Source organism: Oryctolagus cuniculus, chromosome 1, assembly GCF_051225735.1.
Source record: "Oryctolagus cuniculus isolate XC-2025 breed Fujian yellow rabbit chromosome 1, ASM5122573v1, whole genome shotgun sequence".
In the NCBI taxonomy this organism is placed as follows: domain Eukaryota; kingdom Metazoa; phylum Chordata; class Mammalia; order Lagomorpha; family Leporidae; genus Oryctolagus; species Oryctolagus cuniculus.
The window spans coordinates 120,496,070-120,518,922 of NC_142867.1; the positions used below are offsets into that span (position 1 = coordinate 120,496,070).

General features: G+C 50.2%; 1 protein-coding gene across 3 annotated transcripts in view; it reads right to left on the reverse strand.

The window, feature by feature from the left end:
• Positions 1–13,195, reverse strand: part of KIRREL3 (kirre like nephrin family adhesion molecule 3) — a 576,600-nt gene extending 563,405 nt beyond the window's left edge. For 2 of the 3 annotated variants that reach the window (XM_051818703.3, XM_051818695.3), the window contains exons 1-2: positions 12,745–13,195; positions 9,981–10,391 (exon numbers count right to left, since the gene is read on the reverse strand). In XM_051818703.3, the coding sequence (XP_051674663.1) occupies positions 9,981–10,035 (55 nt within the window). In that variant the 5' untranslated portion in view covers positions 10,036–10,391; positions 12,745–13,195. The remainder of the gene's footprint in view (positions 1–9,980; positions 10,392–12,744) is intronic. The other variant, XM_051818702.3, reaches the window with a different exon arrangement.
• Between the last annotated feature and the right edge of the window lie 9,658 nt (positions 13,196–22,853).

Genomic DNA, 22,853 nt, shown 5'->3' on the forward strand with positions numbered 1-22,853 from the left:
AGTGACCACATGGAGAGGAAGGAAGACCCCGTGTGGATGGGCCCGCAGGCCACCACTCCCTGCACCAGGCACGCGTCCACTGGCACACCTGCCCCCAGGATGTGCCGGCCTTGGCCTGCAAGGCTGCATTTGCAAACAGTCCTGGCTCACCGTGGTGCTTTCCTAATGCTGCTGCTAGAAATGAGTAATTCCTTCTAGAGGTACAAACAGAAAAGTGTTTCCATCGCCTGCCTGGGAGACCAGGCATACAGAAACCCCACTGCAGCATCTGTTTGTTTAGCTGCCTCTGCACTGGGGGCGGCGGGGGGGGGCAGCAGCAACACTGGCTGGATGGTGAAGGTGGAGGTGGGTGCAGGCTCAAAGTTGCCAGCTGGGCAGAAGCGGAGGCCCTTTCTGGGGAGGACCCACATGCAACAGGCACGGGAGAAACAGTCCCTGTTGCTGGCCACTGAGTTGAGGTTCCTGCTGTCTCTGTGTAGCTCATCCAACCCCCCTCCTGTGAGCATTAATGGTGCCTGTCATAGGATTCTCTCAAGGCGCTGCCTTAACACCCACAGAATCAGGAGGGGAACTGGCCTGAGCTGGAAAAACTGCTGCTCAAGGAAACGTTGCCCTCACGCACCAAGGCCTCCCCTACCTGCCCTGGCCCCTGCCTCCCACCAGGCTTCCCTCCCATCTTCAGCTCCCAGCAGCCAGACTCTCCCCAAGCCTAGCCGGGCCTCTCAGCTTGCTCTGCACCCACACCTGGGCTTTGCAAGCTCTGCTGCTGCCACCATCAGGCTGACTTGGGAATGGCAGTCTTTGCCTGGCTTCAGATTCCCAGCACTTTTCCTCCCTCTGCAGCAGGTGCAGCGTCCTAGCAAGGAAAAGGCTTGGGTTGCCAGCTCCCAAAAGTGATGGAACTCCCTGGGGTTGTGGGGTGAGACCCCAGTGTCCTCAAGGGAGATGCGGGTCAGGCCCTAGACTATGGGAAACAAAGCTGTCAGGCAATAGGGGGAGGGGGCTTCTCTTTCTTCACCACCAAGGTAGTGGGGAAGTTCCACCTTGTGCCGCACCCATATGGGGACTGTAAGTTTGTGTCCCTGAAGGCCTGCACCATCAGCCAAGCTGCCTCAGTGTCACTCCGAAACTGACATAGCTTCCAGCATTGCCAAGGGTGACAGGTGGACTGTCACACTGCACCTGAGTGGAGTCACCTGTGACATCTGCAGGTGACTGACGGAAATGGGCACTGACATGCACCAAAGAACAGAAGGGCATGATGGCTTCTTGCCAGAGCTGAGAGTGGGTGGCTCAGCAGTGACTCTGGCGACCCTGTAGACATTCAAGGCCTTCCTTGGAGAGGAGTGACTCCTCACAGGGCAAGATCACATTTTAAATAGTTGGGTTCTTTCCTCTGCCTCCTGGTGGGGAAGGGGCTCAGTATCTCTGCAAGTATCGATGTCACCAGCACTGCTTTCTATTGCTTTCATTATTTCTAGTTTCATCACAATATGCCAACAGGTATTCACCGTATTCCGGGTGTCCAATAGTGTGGCAGCAGAGGCAATAAAAATCGTGGGTATTTTAACCAACCAATTAAGAGAAGATAAATCTCTGTCCTGCTTGCTTCCTTGCTGTGTGTGTGTGTGTGTGAGAGAGAGAGACAGAGAGAGAGAGAGGCAGAGAGGGAGAGAGAGGGAGAGAGAAACAGGTGCAACAGTAGCCATCCATGCAGTGTCTCCTTCAACCCACAAGGGTGGCTGTCATTTCCCCAGGCAAGCATGGTTTGGAAACTTGTGCCTTCCAAGTGAAGCTGTATGCCAGGAAGATGAAGGAACCAACTCAGAAAGCATCTGTAGTCAAGAAGAAATAGAGCTACAGCATTGGATCAGCTTTTGAAGGTCAGCTCTGGGACTGAGCTCCCCGATCTTCATAGGGAACTCCTGACGTCCTTTGTGTGCCCACACACTGCCAATTCCCACCAGTTGTAACAACACAACTCATCCTGGGCCACAGCTTGCGATCTTCTCATGCAGGTTTTAATGTTGATGACTTGGACAGCTGAGAACACCCGCACCTTGAAAAGCATCAAGCACTGGGAAAAGTGAACCAGATTGGGCATGCCTTTGGTCATGAAAGGTGACACACCACCATGGCCACTTCTTATGGTTGTCGTGCTGATGAAGTGGGGTGGTGCTCATGAGAGAGACACTCTGCAGCTTGTAAAGGCTTAGGCAAATGCCAATTATCATCACAGTCATCATGGTAAGAAGATAGTTCTCGTCACCACCATCGACAACAACTGCAAGAATCTGCCAGGCACCTATAAGAAAATGTGATGGCAAAGAAATCTATAGCTCACCATCTACCTGTATCCATAATAGATTGTTGCCAAGAGATAATAATCAGAGAATATCAGAGCTGGGGAGAATTGGGATATATTCGAGTCTAGTTTCTAAGCATTCCTTAGGAATTCACTCTTAGACTCCTAATGACCTAAAGTCCACTCTTAGCAAAACACTATCTGCAATGGGGAACTGCGGTTTTGCTCCCCAGTGAGCTTGTCCTGCCAGCCCCCAGCAATTCCTGAGAGCAGGCCACATGGATGGATCGGGCGAAGCGCCGTGCTCTTGAGTGGGAGGCGTCAGTGCCCGAGTCCCATAAAGCATCCCCAACATCTTCTCTGAAGAATCATTTCACCTGCAACCGTGTTTTCCCCAGAGCCGGCACAGCTCAGCTTCTTGAGAACAAGTAAGACATCAGCAAAATGTCTCCAGTATCTCTTCCCTCCTGCCCGTGCACGCCTCCCCTCTAGTTTATCACTCATCCTCAAGGGCAGGCTGTGAAGAGATTTCAGAAACTGGCAACTCCCATTCCTCAGTGTGCTCTGTTGGTCTGAGCTCCATACTCAGCGAGACCCCCGCACCCGAGCTCTGCTTTTTCCCACCTCCCTTACTCCACACATCACCCGTAGGCTTTCGTCTGCCTACTTTCCTTCTCTGTCCCCTTTCTGGAATATAGACCAACAGTGGAGATCAGTTCCACCCACTTCTTTTACTCATGTTTCCATCTCTTTACTTGCCAGCTATGAAGAAAGACGAACTAGAAAGAGCCAGTGTATTGCCACTCCATTCTGCATGTTTTTAACCCTCTGTGAAACACAGGAAAAATCAAGAGGACACAGTAGCGTGTAGAGATAGAGCTACAGACCCATGCTTTGAAAGTATTGACTTAACTCTATCACTTCAGCCTCCAAACATCCATCATGGTCATCATGGCCATTTGCAACCCGGCTCCTCCTCACCCAGGCATTGTCTCCTATTCCCCTAACACCCTAATATTGCAGCCATCGCATCACCCCCTCTCCCCCGCCTCTGACCACATCACTTTTTGTTCTGCTTTCTTGCTCTAGCCTGAGCCACTCTTTGTGTTCCTATGGAGAATTCCTAGGCATCATTTAAAATGAAACACAGAGGTTACCTCCTCCAGGCAACCTTTCTTGATGCCTTTGGCGACCATGGCTGCTCTGGCAATGCACTGACAGCTCCGAGCCCATCACACCGCGAGTGCAAGTCTAAGTGTCTGCTGCCCAATCAAACTGAGAGCTCGGGGGCAGAAACACAGTCTCAGACAGCTTTGCCTCAGAAGCCCCTGGCACAGAGCCCATCATGAGTGCTGGTCAAGTGGCAAAGGGCTGAACTTTGGTGTCAAGTCACAAAGGAAGGAGCAAGAAATTTGTCCCAAGGAGATATCAGTGGAGCCCCTGGGGAAATGTGTGGCATGGTGGAAGGTGACATGTGTTTGGCTGCAATTCCCAGCATTAAGTTCTAAGTTCCCACCTTGTAGGCATAATTGGAAAGAACCCAAACATGTCACAACTGTCCAGTACATACAGGCCAAGGGAGCAGACCATGGCGACAGTTCACCCTGAAGTGTACACATCCTGTCGAATACAGGCACACATGGACTGCTGCCGCTTTAATTTCAGCGATGCAAAAACTAGCCTCAGGCCGATTGACTTTGCTTGCCTGGGAGGATGTGAGCACCTGGTGGAAGATTAGGATGAGAACGTAGATGCCATTAGAGGAAATGGATTCGCTCTAAGTTCTGGAGACCTCAGTGCACTTCAGCAACAAGTGCTCTGTGTGTGTGTGTGTGTGTGTGTGTGTGTCTGTGTGTCAGGCAGGGAAAGAGCTCCAGGCTGCTGAGGAAACCCTCCCCTGAGAATATGGCTATCTTTGGCCTCTCTGTGGCCATTGTTTCCAGGAAGGACGCAGATGCCTGTCCACCTTCCACTCTCCACACCCAAACAGAAGGACTGCACCAGGCGCAGGGCTGAGCCCCGCTGGCCACCCCTTGCAGGGTCCTAACCTGTTAGGCAGTGTACCCAGGGGAAGACAACATTTATTTAATCCTCACGTGGTGTTGACTGTGTACTTGTTGAAACATTGTATGCTAACAGGAGACATTTGTTTCCAAGCAGCTTATGCTAAATTGCAGTGATATAAAGAAAACACTTACCCAATATTGACATTTACTGACTTCTAGAAGGATACAGTCAGAATCCTCATTTTCAGCACTGGGAGAGGAGGGGGGAAAGGCATCATGTTTGATCCCTAGCTCCTTCAGTGGGTTAGAAGCAGAAAGTGGATGCAAATTACTGTTACAAGTGGGGAGAGCACATGGCAGACTCCTGGCCCTCCGGTGATCCCTAACTGTGCCGTGCTGTGTCGTTCTGAGGGGGCACTCCCACGCGTTGACAGAAAGCAAGACAGAACCTCCTCTGTTTGAAGACTTCCAATAGTGGATCAGGATCTATATTTTTTCTTGGTGTGCACACCTACCTGCCTTCCATCTAGCCTTTCCCCTGCAGGAAGGAAAATGGGCCGGCCAGTGGGGTGCCGCATCTCCATGCAGGCAATGTGCCCATTGCCCTCCCACTCTATCTGGAAGGCATGGCCAAGCAGTCACAACACGCACCAGTGAGCTGGCTTTGCTGCTCACTCCCTTGGGGACAGCACTGATGGGATAGGACACACAGTTGCCAGGGCAGTGGCTCCAGCTGTACCCCACTGCAGTGTCCCTGGCCTTGAGGGAGGACTGAGGCCCCCGCTGCTCTGCTGCGACAGCTACCACTGCGGTCAGGATCACTGTGCTGCTCAGGGTCCACGTGTGGACGGCAGCCGGCTCCTGATCTTACCTGCCTTCTCCCCTTTGATTCAGAACGTCCCGGCTCCCAGGCACAGGACGAGTCCAGGGCCTCACTGTGTCCTGACTGATCCAACGCTAAGTCACGTCAACATCTTACATACTGACTGTATCTGGCTGCCCACCCCAGTCTGTACCCAAAAAAACCAATGCTCTTGGCTTCCCTCCCCCTCCCCCAACAGGAGCAATTTTCTTTTCCTCATTCATGTTTCCAAAACAGTTTATCTTTTTATCTCCTTGGAAGAAAAGTACTCTGCAAATCAAAGGTATCATTAGTATTGTTATTATTTTGCTATTGAAATCTCTTGAATTCACTCTGGATTATTCATGTGCTTTTTTGGGGCTGCAATATAATGCTGCCTAAGTCACCCCCACTGGGCTGAACAAAAAGGAAAAATTGCATCTTCAGGCCTAATCCCCTGCTGGCCCTGGCTGCCACCAACACAGGCGCACACCAGGCAGGGCTGCTCCTTCGTCCCATGCCTCACTCAGCACTGCCATGCACAAGCCAGATTCTCCTTTGTACACACAAGTAAGGGCCCCATGGTGTTCTTTAGTGCAATGTGAAGGCTTCGACCCCACCCCGTCCTCAATAGGTCTGGCTGGCAAACCAAGGCCTCCTGTTGGGGCAGCAGACACTAGGGCCACCCTCACAGCCAACAGGCCTCTCCTGGGGAGGACCCCAGCCGGGAGGTTTGTAAAAGAAGTGGCTCCACACCCTTGGCAGCTGTGCCTTGACCTTCCAGGACAAAAGCGTGGTTCTTCCCCCTCTAGACAAGACGTCATACCACTCAGGGTCCCCACGGCAGGGAGTGTCACACTTAGTACTTGCCCTATCTTTTGTTACATGACATTGCTGGGTAAGGATAAATGTTTCCAAAGTTGCTGTTCACTCCGTTTCCTTTTCTGAAGGCTTCTCTGCTTGGATCCCTGGATCCCCTCTCTTCCAGTCCTTAGGCAGACTCCCTTGGTCTCAAGATCTTTCCAGAGACCCTCTCCCCTTCCCAAGGCAGCCCCTGACAATTCCAAGTCTCCTGGGGTGGTTCTTCCCTTTTCCACGCTTCTTGTCATCTCGTGGCTCCCTGCACCCCAGACAGCTCGCTCCTCTCCCTCTGTTTTTGTCCCCCTGCGTACTTGATGCTCGGCTGTCCTCTTGGAGACTCAAGTCACCATGAACCGCCACCCTCTAACAGTCTCTTTGAGTGCTTCCTGGCAGTCGAGAGAGCAAGTGAGCTGCTTAGATTCTTCCCAAGAGGGAGATGACAGCCCAGCTCAGGTAAATGCAAGTTTTTACTATGACCCCAACACAGAGCAGCGTGATGCACACACAAAGCCTGCAGGACATGTGGCTTCAGCAGAATTAGAACCTGTGGAGACTCACAGCCCCTAGGCAGGGCAGGACGCCTTGGGAATGCCAGAGCCTGAGATCTGAGAATAGGGAAAAGGACAGCTCCCGCAGAGCACCGGAAGTGGACAGCACCATGCTTGCACCACTGCATGTCCCTCAAGCTGTCCTAGCACTGGCGATCCCATGGGAGGCCCCGAGTCCTCAGTCCCACTAAGACGTTGCTCCCCTAAAGCTACTCCAGAGGGCGTGAGCAGGCTGGCTGGGACAGGAGGAAAATAGTTGTGGGTGAACTGAGAAGATAAAGGGGAAAAAACAGAGCAAGTTCTAAGTTTATGGATGACAAGAGAATCGATTTTTTTTCACCCAGGGGCAGAACATGTCTTTTCTCTGCAGGAGGCAAATTGTGCTGTGACATTATCCCTCCCGGTACAAGGCACGACCATCCTGACAGCCAAGGAAGGAGGCATCCCCAGCAAGAGAGAAATCCACGAACAGCACACACTGGCGCCTCTCCATTTCCTTGTGGGGACCCAGGCCCGGGGACACTGGCAGGGGTAGAAACACAAGGGTGTCATTTAGCCTTTCTGCTGCCAACCTCAAGAAACATAAAGAAATATTTGATCTCACTCTGCATGAAAAGCTTGATCTTTAAAAGAATAGGGCCACAGCATATTACTGACATTAATTATACATTAATGTCTGCTCTCTCTCTAAAGGGTTATGGAAAAAAGTAAAGATGAATAAACAGATAAATCATGAGGGAAGGGATAGTTGGAACTGACTTAAGAAGTTTACCTGCATTTTTTTTTTTTTGCCAGTATAGTATTCAGAGCAATGTGTGGCATGTTCTCTTGGCATGGGACACCAAAGCACAAGGAGCAGCAAGCTTGGGAATTGTGTTCCCAGAAACCCCACAGTGGCACGCAGGCTCCCCTGGGGAGAGGTGCCAGGCAGCAGATGGCTGCATCACCAGAGTGCTGAATAAGGCTCTAAGAAGAACTCTGGCCACCTCTTTCTCTGTGTATTTCCCTGCAACAGCATCCTAGGCATGCAGGAGACAGGGGCCAGGCAAGTGGCTCAATGGTGGATATCAAGTAGGGTTGTGAACTCAGTTGCTAGACAGGGGGATCACAGTGACCAGAGCCAAGGAAGCTAGTTCTCTCATGACCTGTTGAAAGTGGATATGCGCTGTCCAATATCCTGCTGACTAGGGCACTCCATGCAGGGTGGGGACGGGGCATAGTATACGTATAGTATGCGTGAGGATTCACAATACTCAAAACAACATCCACATTACAAAGAAATGTTGATAGATCCAATCAAGAGCTCTCCATACCATACCATGATAAAGTCCACAAAACAGCTTCCCACTGGACCCTGACAGCCTGTCCGATGCTGTTTATTCAAGAGACCTTCAGTGACCAGGGATGGACGATCTCCTTAACAGCTACATCCACTCTGTCCTCACAGTCTTTCTGGAGACCTGTTTAGAAGTGCTGTGGATTATGCATTTACCATGTGGAAGGGTGGGCTGAGAACACTCAGGAGTAACAAGGCACTTGGAATGGCATGATGCTGTGGTTTCTGCTTTGGGGCTAAGGGTAGCCGGAACAGGGCATTTAACCTCCATAGGTAAATCTTTAAAGATTCATATAAGGCAGTCCAGAAATTGCTGCGCGCTGAGAAAGGAACAAGCATAAGTGGGAGATGCACAGCATAATGGGCTTAGATGGCTGGGCAGGCACTTAGACACCTATTGGTTTCCTATGCCAATCCAGAGAAGAATCACCGATCAAGCTTCTAAAAATACAAAAGACTGATTAAAAAGTACACTAGTCCCATGTAAGTGTGTGTGTGTGTGTGTGTGCACGCGTGCACATAGGGTTGGACGGGAAAATGCCCTGCATGTCTCAAAGATTCTATATGTAACTTCTGAGGGCATTCATTGGAGGCAAATAAGAATGGAAGTGAGTGTGTGTGTGTGCGTGTGTGTGTGTGTGCCCATAAGCAAACACAAACACACACACACCACACACACACAAACCGGAAAAAGGGTAACCTTGCAAAGTGGTAATATAACCGCACCTATCTCCATACCGATGTCCTGAGACAGTTCTTATTTATTCAGCCTGAAAACTCAGGGGAAGGCAATTTGTCTTCCTGCTGCTGGAAGGAGCCCCGGTGAGACACACAACATGTGCGTACATGAGTGTGTGTGCACAGGCAAGGGCACACACAGACACACAGCATGGAGGGGCCCCTCAGGTTCAATCAGGAGGCTCAGAAGCCAAGTTTGGGCTGTACAGATAAAGAGCAGTCTGCAGTGACGGCAAGTACCAGTGGACAAGCGAGCGGAGGCAGGCGGCCGGGTGCTGCTTGCATGTGGCCGGTCCCCACCGGGTGCGGGGTGGAGGGAGGCACGCTGTTGCCTAGCAAAGTCAGCCACCCGTGGCGGTGCTTTGCTTTCTCCAAAACTTTCACCCTTCATTTAATCAACAGATGGACGCGCTCTGTTGTGGATTTTTCTGTGAATCCCGTGCCTCTGAGAGCCGGGCTGGCTGGCACAAATGCTGCCTCTGATGGCAGAGGTGGCTTTGGTAATTCCCAGAGAGTGAGAATGCACCGATCTCCGTGTCCCTACAAACTCAATTCCACAGGTGACTTTGGGTGCGTTGGCTAAGTCGGCACTCAGAATCTCTCTCCCAAATCCACCCCCTGCCTAGCCCCCACGTCGCTCCTCTTCACCACTACCAGTCCCAAGGATCCCAGCGGCTAGAAGCCCAGAGGAGCAAAGTTCTTCCCAGAGAGTGCACCTGGTCCCCTCTCCCTGTTTTGCTACAGAAAGCCACAACAAGCAGCAGGGGTGCAACCCCAGGGCACGCCCTGCATCCAGCCCCGTGCAGGTTTCAGAATCCAGCCTTGAACTCCAGGACCGCCAATGAAACTCTTGCAAGCTCTCCCCAGCCGCTGCGAGTCATCCCCTTCTGAAACTAGCAACGGCACACACCGCCAGTCAACGCACCCAGGCAAGCCAGACCTTGCTCTAGCCGAAACACCCACCTCCACAAAACTCCCCTCCGCGGATCTCTCCTTCCCCAGCCCCGGGGCTGAAGGAGAGGAGGCGCCCAAAGTTCACAGCGGCACAGCCACAGAGATACTCCCTAATTAACATACCAAGAGCATAAAGGACTCATTTGCATTGGAGAGTTTGAGCTGGAGGTTGACGGATGAGACAGGAAAATGGACCCCCCCCCCCCCGGCCCCTTGCTTGCAAAGGAAAAATAAATAGTACCATTTTGTTGCATTCGCACAAGGCAGAGAGAGGCGCATCAATCAGCCCCGAGTTTCCGAAGCCGGGCCACATTCCTGCCCGCAGCCTCCCGCGCCCTGACAACCCAGCCCACTTTCCCCCAACTCCAGCAGCGCTGGGGCTCTTGCCTACCTTGGCTGAAAAGGAAGAAGCAGACGAAGAGCAGGTCGAGCTGCGAAGGTCTCATTCCTCCGCGCAGCGCGGGCAGCCGGCGGGCCAACTTGAGCGTGCAGTTAAGTTGCTCTCCCTCGGCGGCGGCGGCTCGCGGGGCCGGAGCTCAGCCTGCGCCGCGGTCCGCTCCGGTTCGCGCGCGAGACCATCCGTCTGTCCGGCGGTCCCTCCGGGTGGCTGCCGCCAGCCGAGACGAACTGCCTGCTGCTTCTAACAGCCTCGGGAAGCCGGGAGCGTCAGCAAGGTCCCCACTCGCCGCAGATCCATTCTCTGGCTCTTGGCATCCCAGGCACACGGCTTCCTCCGGCGGGCTCCTCCCACAGCAAGCGAGCGAGCGAGTGACGAGTGACAGAAGGGCTCCTTTCACTGAAGCTGGGGCGGGGGGAGAGGGAGGGGAAACAGGTCATAATTAAAGAGGAAACACTTGGAAAAGGAGATCTATGCCACTCGGAGGGTGGGGGCCGGGGGAGAGGAGGCCGTGTTCTTTCTTTTTTCCCCTAAAATCGGGGGAAATTCAGCTTTTGTCACCATTGTTGGCCAAAATACATCTTGTGCACGGAGCGGAGCTGTGACTTTCTGCCCACACGATCTAACGTTGTCTAACGGGAGAGAAGTTAAGGGAGATCCTATGCATGCACACGCATTAAAATATGCACAAGAGACTGGAACTGGGAAGAGGTGGGGTGGGGGTGGGGAGCCTCTCTCCCTAGCAAGGACTTGGCTGGTGCCTGCAGCGGGAAGCCTGGAGTTGGAGGAGAGATAAGCATGCTTTGCATTTCTGAGACTTTCCTGGGGGGTGGGGAGTAACAGCCCCTCAATGCTAGGATCTCGGTTTATCTGCTGTGCACTGCTCCTGGGAGACAACATGCAGGAACTGGTGGGTAGAAACGAGGTTTGTGACACATCCCCATTTATTATTATTATTCTGGCTTGTGCATTTCCTAACAAGGACAGGAGAGCAGCCTGCGTTTACGTTGGGAGCTGGTCCTCTAATGAGCACTCCATCACTCCGAGTGAGAGAGCGGCTTCTCCGAGAGGTGCTGGGAGTTGGATTGCGAAGGAGAGGCCAAGGTCATAAACACATGTCTCCTAAGAACCTTCAGGTCTTCTCCCTGTCATGAACTCACACTGCAATCAAACTGCATTTTATGCAGGACATCAAAGTGAATTTATCTAGGGCTGTTTACTTGACACTTAGGCATGCCTGGTATACAAAGGTCACAGGCACAGACTGTGCCTTTAGGAGCTCAGACCCTCTGTAGTGTGGAAGCGGAGGACATACATACTAACTGTGAGGACATTACAAAACAACACACACACACAGGCAGCTTTATAAAGAGTGAGCAAAGGGGCAGTAAAGAGTGAGCAGAGAATGAATGATGCTGGCCATGTGTGCCATTCAACATTCAATTATAAACCCATCACCTTCACAGGACCCTGGGGAGGTCTTTGGGGACATCTGGGACGCTGCCTATTGGTCCATCAGTATCACACAGTATTGGGGGACTTGGCTGGTTACAAGGCACATTCCAACTCCAAGTTTCCTTGTGAACTTGAACTTAAAAAAAAAAATCATTGATTGGTATTTATGAACAAGAAGGAAGGGACAGGGGGCAATGTGAAAGTGCGCCCTGCTGGGAGCTGGTACCCAGTGGCTGACATCAAAGATCCACAAATGAGCAGGTGTCTGCTTTGTTGACTTTGCTATTCTTAACTTAATAGTTTATTTAACCGCATCCTTTACAGGCTGTTAAACATATCAAAGGGAAATTTGTAAGCAAGCTTGGGGGTGGTGTGTGGTGGGGGGGGGGGGAGAAATGCTGAGTGGCAGAAACTAAGAGGACGTGCAGGAGGCACCCATCAGCTAAATTAACAAACAAGGTAGAACAGCAAAGTGCATCCCAGCCTTAGTCCATTAACTTGGTATAAACGCCAATGTAATGAGCCAGAAGAGGCAAATCACAAACGCTCACAAAAGATGAATGATATTGTAAACAACATATGCCAAATAACATATTAAGACTGAAAATATGTTATGTATGGTGGCTGCAACGTTGGTAGTCGCTTTCCACGAAACTGACAGGAGTGGGGAGAAATTTCAGTCTGGCTTCCATTCCCAAGGCCTAGCCTGGCAGAGAATAAAACTAATATTAGACTGTAGATGGCACCTTACCGACCAACATTTGATGTTTTAACTAAAGATTTATCCTTTAAGCTGTTGTTTCATTTTGATTGCTAATTCCCAAATGGCCCGGGGCCCAGGTTTGCTTAACTCAGCTCCTTAGGGAAGTCTTTTACAAAGCCAGGGTCCCGAAGCTGGGGGACTCTGCAGGGTACGGGTACGGTAACCAGGCACACGTTCGGACGTGTGCACACCTGCTCACACTCTCGCTCCAGGAACGGGGAAGGGTTGGGGGGGGAGTGGGATACGGGGTTGGAAGGGCACTGGTTCCCGGGACGGGCCTCACGAACGCCCACAGCCCCTCCCCCCACGGCTGGCTCCGTACCCCTCCCCTCACCCCCACAACCCCCAAACAGTTGAGCTGGTTTCCTTCTCGGCCCCCCTCCCGCTGCCTCCGGCCTCCAGCAAGGGGGAAAAAAAGCTTGGATTAAGTGCTGCGCTGCCCGCCTCTAAAAGGACCAGGAAGCGTTTCAGCCGCGAGTGCGGGAAAACCCACGGCTATCTTCGGCAGCCACCACGTGGGGCAGGGAACGCGAGCGGTACCTGCACGGCCTCCAGCCGGCCGGGCTCTGGCGCCAGCCCCGACGGCGGCCTCGCCATCTCCGCCCCGGCCAGCCTGTGGCCTCACCTCCTCCGGGGGCTCGGTTAACCTCCTGGCGCTGCAAGGTGGCGTGCGCGCAGCTCGCTCGCGGGGAGGGAGGAGGAAGGAGGGAGGCGGCGAGACGCGGACGGCTCCACCTGATGGAGAAGCGCGCAGCGTCCTAAGACCTCGCGGTGAGCAGCCAGGAGAGGCGAGGAGCCAAGGCCGCCCGGGCCGGAAACCTCCGCGTCTGGGGACCGGGTCTCTGGGCGCAACTGGTGCGGGTGACTGCCCTAAGGAGACAGCAGAAAACCAACAACTTGGGAAACCGCCCGAGTTCTGGTGCCCTGCACCTCCAGGCTCCGGGTCTCTGCTGCGCCCACCGCGCAAACCAGGGTCCCTCACCAGCAGGTGGCATCCTCCCCAGCGTTTCTCCTCCAGGCGTGGAACTGGGGAGGCCGAGGCCTCCCGCCCCAGGCCCTCAGTGCCCAAGGGGGTGTCCTTTCGCTCGCTCACTCACTCCCTCCCTACCCGCACCCCGACCCAGGCGAGCTGACGAGAGGGGGATCGCGGGTGGGGATGGGAGGAGCTGAACGGAGTCCGGATTCCACAGAGAATGGCCCCAGATCCTGCTGCTCGCTGGCCAGGAAGTTTCAAAGGAGCTAAGCTCCAACAGTAGGACTTCCAAAGCCGGGTATTCAGGCAGCAAGCACGCCCCCAGGGTTTTCTTGGCTATGGGACAGAGAGTGAGGCGCGGGGTTCGGGGTCCCGGTGAGTAAGGGACCCTTGTTCAGGGCCCTGAGCTGGCTGGTGCTCAGGCAGACCCTGCAGACCTGGGGCTCATCACCACTTTCCAGGGACTTTCCTCACGCGTTGGCGTCAGGCTAGCGTATTCCCTAGGGCTGTGCACAGGCTGGCTGGTTGGGGATGTTTAAAGAAGTGTGGAATTCAAGCATGGAATCTTCTTTTGGGAAAGTTTGTCCTTTACTTGGGGAGAGGAATACACAGGTGCATAGTGGGGAATTATTATTTTTTTTTATAAAACATTTCATGGGCTTAATGTGTTGCTGTTCCCTTGAGGCCATCCACCAGGGTCCTTCCTAGTGGGCTTGCCTGAGGCTGGGCACTGGGAGGTGCAGGTCTGATATGCTGGTCCAAACACTGCCTCCAGCACAGCGTTTGTGCAGCCCTGCTCCCCCCTCCCCCCTGCTCCTGCTGAGCTGGCTGGCACCGTCTCCCAATGCTCAGGAGACACCATTACCGCGGGGAGGGGGGGAGTGGTTCTCTTAGGAGAGGGGCCATCATCCTGAGCAGGGAACTTGCTGTTTAATGCCTCTTCGCCAGCTTCATTGCACAGATACATTATAAACCACATTCTCTTTTTGCTTTGCACGCATCCTGCTGGTACTGGGTAAAACCTCCTTGTCTGGGGATTTAACACATTTTGAACAAGCCCCTACTGGGAGTTCAGGCTAACCTGACTCTGGGCAAGTTAATCAGCCAGACCTACATCGAGAGACCAAGTGGTGTTCATAGGCCCCCGCTGGGGGGCAGCTGGTCTGACCTATACAGTCACAATGATCTGGCCTGTTTCTGTTTTTGTTTTCTCTGACCCCAATTTTTTGCCCACACCTGTGTGGGTGGGTTACATGACCTTCACCCCCTGATCACGGTGGTTGGTCTCTCTGTTGTAGCAGAAAAGGTCCCCAAGACTCAGGTACTGGGCTCTGGGAAGCCTCCCCCAAAGGGCAGGGCATCTGCCTCTCAGATTCTTCCAAGCCCAGGTCCAGCTGGGAGGGTCAGTGGGGCTCTTGGCTCTTGCCCTCAGCTCTGGCGTGGCCCCTGCTGACTGTTGCCACCACTTAATGACCCTGGGCACAGCTTTGTTCATCTGTAACATAACTGTGGTTTGAAACGGTCTGAGACCCCTCCCAAACCCCAGAGGCCGTGTGTGTCAGCGTGGAGAGACTTGGAAGAACTCTCTCCCGGTGACATCAGTGTTAGGGTGGCTTCTTTCAAGGGGTCGATCCTCAGCCCCAGGAAACCTGGGAATGGCCCTGGAATCTGCACAGACCCCTCTGCTCTCATCGGCTTGGGCTGCCTTGCAAACTGACTCAGGTTCATCCTGCTCTGGGTGCCTTTCACCTTCCATCAATGTATTCAACTTGGGTGTCTTTCCCTTCTCTCCTTATTTGCCCTAGAACACGCCCACATCCAGACGGGGCCCTGGGTTCTGGATTTTCTTCAGCGTACATTCTACATTGTACTGGGTGGAATGCTATTACAGAAAGGAAATGAGGACTGCGGAGGGGCTTCCTTGAAAGACAACAAGGATCTTGTCTTTAATCTTAATGTGAATCACGCGTTGCTGCAAAACATGTCAAATCATGTCTCTTCTCTGATACCCTGGCAGTCCCGTGAGGGTGGCCGAGGGTCCCCGTGGTTCACAGCTCTGCCCCAGCTTACTCTTCCAGGCAGTAGGATTTGATTCTTCCTGCTGAATGGGTGCTAAAGCTTCACCTAGTGCCCCACATCCCATTTCCTGTTTTCTGAATCCAATTTAACTTATTCTTCCCTCTGTTATTAAACCATTGTCAAACATCTGGCATGTGCCTGCCACTGCTCTGGCTGTATTTTATGGGGATGGGTAGTGAATTGAGCCTATATATAGCTTGCAAAATGTAGAGCACACTTTAAGATGCATGCCACTATAGAAATGAAAGATATTTTTATCTCTTCAGCATCATTCTGCACAAGGATGCGAGTCTTTGGCAGTACTGTTTAAGAACAATAGACCTGTTTAGCCTTGACACACTCATGCATGCAGGCCCTGGGTACTTAACTCACATGGGAGCTGTATTATCTCTCTCAGCAAAGGCCTGAGAGTATGTAATTTACAGAGAAGAAAAGATAGCAGAAACGCCATGAAAGGAGGTGGCGACGTCCCCGGGCCTTGTCTCATTGCTGGTTGAGTGCACAGGCCAAGACCTCCTGCCAGGCCCCAGGGACAGTGAAGGGAGCCAGCCTCAGCTTCCCTCTTCAGTGCTTGGAGCAGGTCTGGTGTCATTTCAGAACGTGCTCCACGCTCTTTTTTGTGTATTATGAATAGGCTAATTACGTGGAAAATATTGGAAGACAAAGTGCAATTCCAGTTATGTGACTCATTTGTGGTATTCAAAGTCTTGGGAATTATACTATATTTATACCTTTTCTCCATTATTGTATTTCATAGCCCCCTTCACACTTACACACACACGCACACACGCACATGCACATGCTTATGCACGCGCACACACACCGTAAACCTGTGCTGTGAATTAGTAAACATTTACAGTAGCCTAGGAAGCAGCTAGATTTTCACTCAGAGTCCCTTGAGGCTTTCTTCCTCGATGACAAACTTTCTCTTTTCTATTTATTACACACATACACACACACACACACACACACACACATATATATATACATATGTATGTATGAATTCTATTTCATATAGCAACATTGCCAGTATATACATATATAGATATAAAAGTTATACATGTAACTTAGAAGTGCTATAATTTTATGTATATATAAAGCTTTACATAGACACACATAAAAGTCTTCTATTAACATGCTAGCAATGTGTCTCCTACCCAGATATTCCAGACTTCTCAGCCCTAGACCAGCAATCCATCACACCTGCCACTCACTGCCTGCTCTCCAGACTAGGAAAGTCCTCTCTGACTATGGAACCTAGTGCTCCAGCACTTACATCTGTTTGACGTCCATATCTGCCATATCTGCCATATCTGCCCTGTGCTTAATAACGTGGCTGGTACCGGCTTTAATGTCTTCAGGTCACCATATCAGAATACAATCCACTCAAGGCTATGGCAACACATATGTTTCTCTCACAGTTCTGGTGGCTGGATGTCCAAGCTCAGGGTGCCGACATGGCTGGGTTTGAGTGATGATTTTCTTGCTGGCTTGTAGACAGCTGCTTTCTCCCTGTGTCCTTTCATGATCTTTCCTTGGATGTAAGATCTCTTACAAGGCCATCAACCCCCGGGGATTATGATCCCATCCTTATGGCTTCACTGAATATTAATCACTTCCTAATTGTCCATTTTCCAGATCCCTTATGATCACATTGGGAGTTGGGGCTTTAACATATGAATTTGGTGTGTGTGTGTGTGTGTGGTAGGGGGAAGGCCAGGGCACAATTCAGCTCATTGCAGTACACAAGATAAAGCTAAATCTTTTACCCTGACACGTTGGCATGTCAAACCAACATATCTTTTCCATTTCATTGCCAGCTCCTTTTTCACAGGCAGTGACTTGGTCCTGCCACATTGCTTTTTATTGGTGAGAGACAGAGTAACTTGTACTTTCTCATAACTTCCTCTTCCTGGCACGCCTTCTGCCCCTTGCTTTGACTAGTAAATGGGTGCTCCTCACTCAGGAATCACCTGGAATGCTGTCCACAAGAAGTTTGATTGGCCTCTGCCTCCCCTTAGTTAAAAAGCTTGGTTTCCACAGTGTTCTTATATTCTCTTCTTATATAGCTGCTCGCATCACTACTTATTCACCCTTCCACATTCCAAACTAGCTGTCAGATCATCAGGGCCAAGATTCAAGTTTTGGAATTTATTTTTGCATATCTCAGAGAGTGCATAGTTCAATGCCTAGCAGAGAGTAATTATTTGCTAAATGTTGTTTTAAGTACAAAAAATATTGAGCTAACTTGTTGAATTCTTTATTTAGTGGAGGGTAAAGCTTGTGATTATTAAGCAAAATGAAAGTATGTCATTGTAAAAATTAAAAGAAAAATAAGAAAGGAAGGCAGGGGGGATGGGGGTGAAGGAGGGAGCGTAGGATGGGAATTATCATTGTGTTCTTAAAGCTGTACATATGAAATACATGAAATTTGTTCCCCTTATGGAAATTTTAGAAAGACACAACCATGGTTATTCATATTGTTTCACTGCACAGTCCCAAACCAGCTGAGAGACTATCACACTCCATAACAGTTATGCAGACACAGCTTTAAAGTAAATGAAGAAAAACAACACAAATTTTTCCCACTTTCAGTCCTGTTTGAACTCAGCTGATGGTCCAGTGTTTTTCTAGGACTTGTGCCTTTTTTTTTTTTTTTTTTTTTGGTCTTTTTGCTCCCTGAGAGTATGGGAAGACAGCCTTACCTATCTCCTTGTTTTGTTGCTCCGTCCATCCCAGTCCTCCTGATTTTGATTGCATAAAGCATGAGGGTACAGGATAGGACAGTGGTTCTCAATGTGGGGTCCCCAGACTAGTAGCATCAGTTAGTTCTCACTGAGAACTCATTGGCCATGCAAATGCCAATCCAGTCCTCCAGAATCAAAATCTCTGAGATGATGCCCCCATATCTGTGTTTGAACAAACCTTCCAGATCATTCTGATGCATGCTAACATTTGTGGCTACTGCTACTGCAACCCTGGGGTCCCATCATCCAGCCTCCACAGATATCAAGCTGTGGCTAAGAAGTTTTAATCTGGAGCCGCCGGGGTTAACGCCCTGGCCTGAAGTGCCAGCATCCCATATGGGCACCGGTTCAAGACCCGGCTGCTCCACTTCCGATCCAGCTCTCTGCTATGACCTGGGAAAGCAGTAAAGATGGCCCGAGTCCTTGGGCCCCTGCACCCATGTGGGAGACCTGGAAGAAGTTCCTGGCTCCTGGATTCAGATCGGCAGTGCAGCTCCAGCAGTTGCAGCCAATTGGGGAGTGAACCAGTGGATGGAAGACCTCTCTCTCTGCCTTGCCTTCTCTCTGTGTAACTCTGAGTTTCAAATAAGTAAGTAAATTTTTTTTAAAAAAGATGTTTTCATCTTTTCTCCTTACTTCCTCCCATCCACTGAGTTATTTTGAAGTAGTTTCAGATATCACATTCTTTCACCATGAATATTTCCATATGCAATAAGGACTTTTAATATGAATGAAAATCCTGGCATGTGGCATACACTTGTTATGTAGCAGGCCAGACCATTCATCCTTAGACCACTCAACAGCCTTCCAATGGTCACTTCTGGTCAAAAAAGACAACTCGATCCGATGAGATAGAGAAAGACCTTTTTCTTTGGGGGATTAAGAGTTTGTTATTTAGGTAAGGATGCGTCTGGTCATTAGGGTGACTCTTTGGGGAGCTTAAACAACAGATATTTATTCCCCATGGTTCTGGAGGCAGGGAGTCCATAATCAAGGCCCTGGAAGATCTGGCATCTGGTGACAACCGGCTTTATGGCTTGCCAAGGGCCATCTTTTCCTTTGTCGTCATGGTGGAGAGCAGAGGGACCCGGCACTCCTATCTCTTCTTGCAGGAACAATAATCCCATTCATGATCCTTATACCCTAGTTACCTCCTGAAGGCCCTACTTGCTAACATCATCCCTTTGGGAGTTGGGATTTCAACTCATGAATTTGGGGGATGGCACAGATATTCATTCCATAACAATGGGAAAGAAAAAAAGAAGCAGATGTCCACCAAAGCCTGTATGAAGTGGCGCCCGCTTTCCCCTTGATGGAGACTGACTCCCCACCATCCAGGAAAGCATTGCACAGCCTCCTCTTCATGGGGTCATAGGACCAGATCGTTTTTTCGGAATTGTGATAGCTTCACAATTTTTACCCATGCTCTTCTGCCTGATCTTTGTTTGGATCCATTGCATTTATATGAAACTTGGCTAGCATTCCGAGGTAACCCGTGACCTTGACCTAATATTATCTGAAGAACACAGGGAGTAAAGCCAGGTCCCTGTTCTCATCCACTGAGTGTGCTAAGTCTCCATGGTGAGCCAGTCAGTCTTATCATGGGGCCGTGACTGCCTGGCCCACCCAAGTGCTGTTACACCTCACAAGTACTTATTAGACTCTGAGAAACTCCAGAGAATATTTGCTCCCTCCTTCAGGCGGCTGTGGCAAAACTGACACTTGCATGGAGCATGATTTGATAGCAATATCTGCAAAGTGTCAGAAAGGGGAGGGGATCGATACACTTAATTTACTTGGAATAATTCATTGCCTAACTGGAGTTTTCAGCGAGGGCAGACAAATTCTACACTAAACTAACTCCCCTGCCTGGGCCGGGAGGAGCACAGGGAATCCATCTTTCGGATGAGATGGAAAGCTGAGTTTCTTGCTTTTGTTCCCTGGCCCATTCTGTTCTGGAGGTGGGGTATTCGGTCAGCCGGCCATTTGTCACAGTGGGGGCGGGGGGGGGGGGGCTCTGGACTGAAAGCTCTCTTGCTGCTGCTGTTGGCACCTGAGCTGACATCTCTGGGTGTGTGGCTTGTGTCAAGGCTGTCCGTTTGGAGCTGCATTCCACCTTGGGAACAAGAGGAAGTGCAGGAGATTTTCTGTGGTGGAGGTGTGTGTGTGTGTGTGGGGGGGGTGGTGTTGATGTTTTTTCTTTGTTTTGCAAACTAAACCGAGAGGAAAGCAGTTTTCTTGGGACTAGACGTTGGAACTGAGTAGGCATTGCCCATGGCAGCTCAGGGGATCCCCAGGATGCTGTGTTGAGGTCCTAGACTTCCCTTGGGATACATATTCAGGAGGCACCTCAGTTAAATGGGTCATGTGATCTCTCAGTTTCCCACCTTGTTTACCAGGCACCATGGACAGAGTGGTTTGAATTAGGGTTTACGCTGTAGTAGCAATAACAGTCCATGAGTCATGAGTATCTGAGATAGAATCCAGATGCAACCCTCTCTGGCAGAAGCTGAAAATCAGCCTGGTAGCATTGTATTGACACAGGACAGGAAGGGGACAGGAACTGGAGATCAGTAGCATCTGGTTGAAACAAGTGAAGGGGCCTGAGGAAGAGGGGTGTGATTATAAGGTACCTCCAAATACTTATGCTGCTGCTATCTAAATGAAGAAGTGCTACTCTGGGGCCGGCATTGTGGTGTAGTGGGTAAAGCCACTGCCTGAAGCGCCGGCATCCCATGTGGATGCCAGTTTGTGTCCTGGCTGTTCCACTTCAGCTCCCTGGCAATGTGCCTGGGAAAGCAGCAGAAGATGGCCCAAGAGCTTGGGCCCCTGGACCCATGTGGGAGACTTGAAAGAAGCTCCTGGCTCCCAGTTGTGGCCTGGCTCACTTTCAGGTATTGCGGCCATTTGGGGGATGAACCAGTGGATGGAAGATTTCTCTTCTCTGTTTCTCCCCCCCACCCCAACTCTGCCTTTTAAATAAATAACATAAATCTTTAACAACCAAAAAGAAGCTCCACTTTCTACTTTACCGGAAATCCAGAGATCACCTGGCAAAGGACTCTCTTCCAAGATTTGCCCTGTTCCCTGAAGAGGAGGAAAAACAGGGGCTGTTGAGGGGGACAGGAGGTGAATTTCCATTCTCTTCTTTGGTCAAACATCTCCTCTTTCTCTGACTTATTTGAATTATCTGCAGGAGGAGGAAAACACTGCATTTCCCATCCTCTTGCTTGTCTGTAGGCTGGCAAACAAATGAAGACATAAATCTCTGCGAGCATTTTTATCATGGGAAATTGATCAACAAACATTTGTTGAATGCTTAGTTTCTCAAGGCACTCCAGAGGACGTAGACGGTTTAGGAGACACAGGTCCCTTTCCGGTATATTCCAACCCAGTTGAAGACACAGAACAGGGCCTTTGCTGATGTGATGTAGCCATGTAGCCAGTTGGTCACTCATTCATTCAAGTGGGCACATTCCAAATATTTGTCGAGGACCAAATCTGGGCCAGGCACTAGGCACACGCACTGGCAACACAGAGGTGACATAATGCCTGTCAAAAATAAATAAATAAATAAATAAAAAATGCACAAAGATGCATGTTCTGTTCTCCAGGGATCTGTTAGATTCTGGTGAGACGTGAGGGAGACACTTTTGAGAGAAGCTGACAGTGACCCAGTGATGGAGCTGTTCTGAAAAGGGAACATTTGCTGTGGGCTGGATGGGTAGAAGAATTCCACACAGGGCCTCAGCCAGGCCCCTGGAACAGGAAGGATGGAATTCAAGGCTGACATTAGTTCCTGTAAGTTAGAGACCCTGATACCTGCTGCCCCCTTTTTCTCTACTCTATATTTCATCTCCCCAAACGCAAGCAATAAAACCCAACAGGAGAAGCATGTTAATAAAGTGGGAGATTAATTTGTAATGTTGATTTCCTCTAAGCTGGTTTTACTTGACGGAATCAAACTTGCTGTGGAAGCTGATTCATTAGTATTTATTTTAAATCATGATCAGGAAGCACAATGACACCCCCAAAAGACAGAAAGCCTGTTTCAAGGGAAGAAATGTTAATTTTTAAAATTTTCCTTTTGAATAATTTGTTTCTTTCTTGTAGAACATAAAGGAAAGAAAAGTCTTAAAAATTGTTAAAGAATTCGCTACTGGTGATGGAATCCATATATTACTTATGTAAGCAACAACTAAAATATATAACCTCATTTTAAAAAATCAAATATTACAGAAGCCCACTGAGATAAATGTAAATGCCTTCTTTCACCCTCCCTCAGACCAAATCCACTCCCACAAGGAAGCAGGACGGGCAGCGTGGTGTGGAGCAGTCTGGTCTTTTGTTATGAACACACATACATGAGTAAGTACCCACATGCATATGCATGAATGGAATCACACAAAACCTGTATCATTGTGCAAGTCCACCTTCGTTGAATTCAGCAACGTGCCTCCTAGGTTTCTGCAGTGAAGTCTGCTGTAATATGACCGAGGGAGACAGCAGCGGGAGCACGCCTATCCTTACACTCTGCCTTTCAAGGAACACCTTGCGTCTTCCAGTGTCTATCTGATCCATCTCCCACTGAGGCAGTCCTTGCTGTCCAGGCCAGAGGAAGGGGAGAAGGGAAAAGGTGAGGGTGCATGAAGTCATGTAGCTACAAGGAATCAATAGGTTTTCAAATCTGGCCCAAACAGAGGAAACAGAGTCAAACAATACTTCTTGAAACTTTTAGGCAAACAATAATCAGCCCGACTCAGGGGGTGAGATAGTCCTCAAATGAAGTGCTTGCAGGACCCTGTTTGGTGAGTGCTTTGAAAACTGTACAATGGCTTCATGGTAAACTT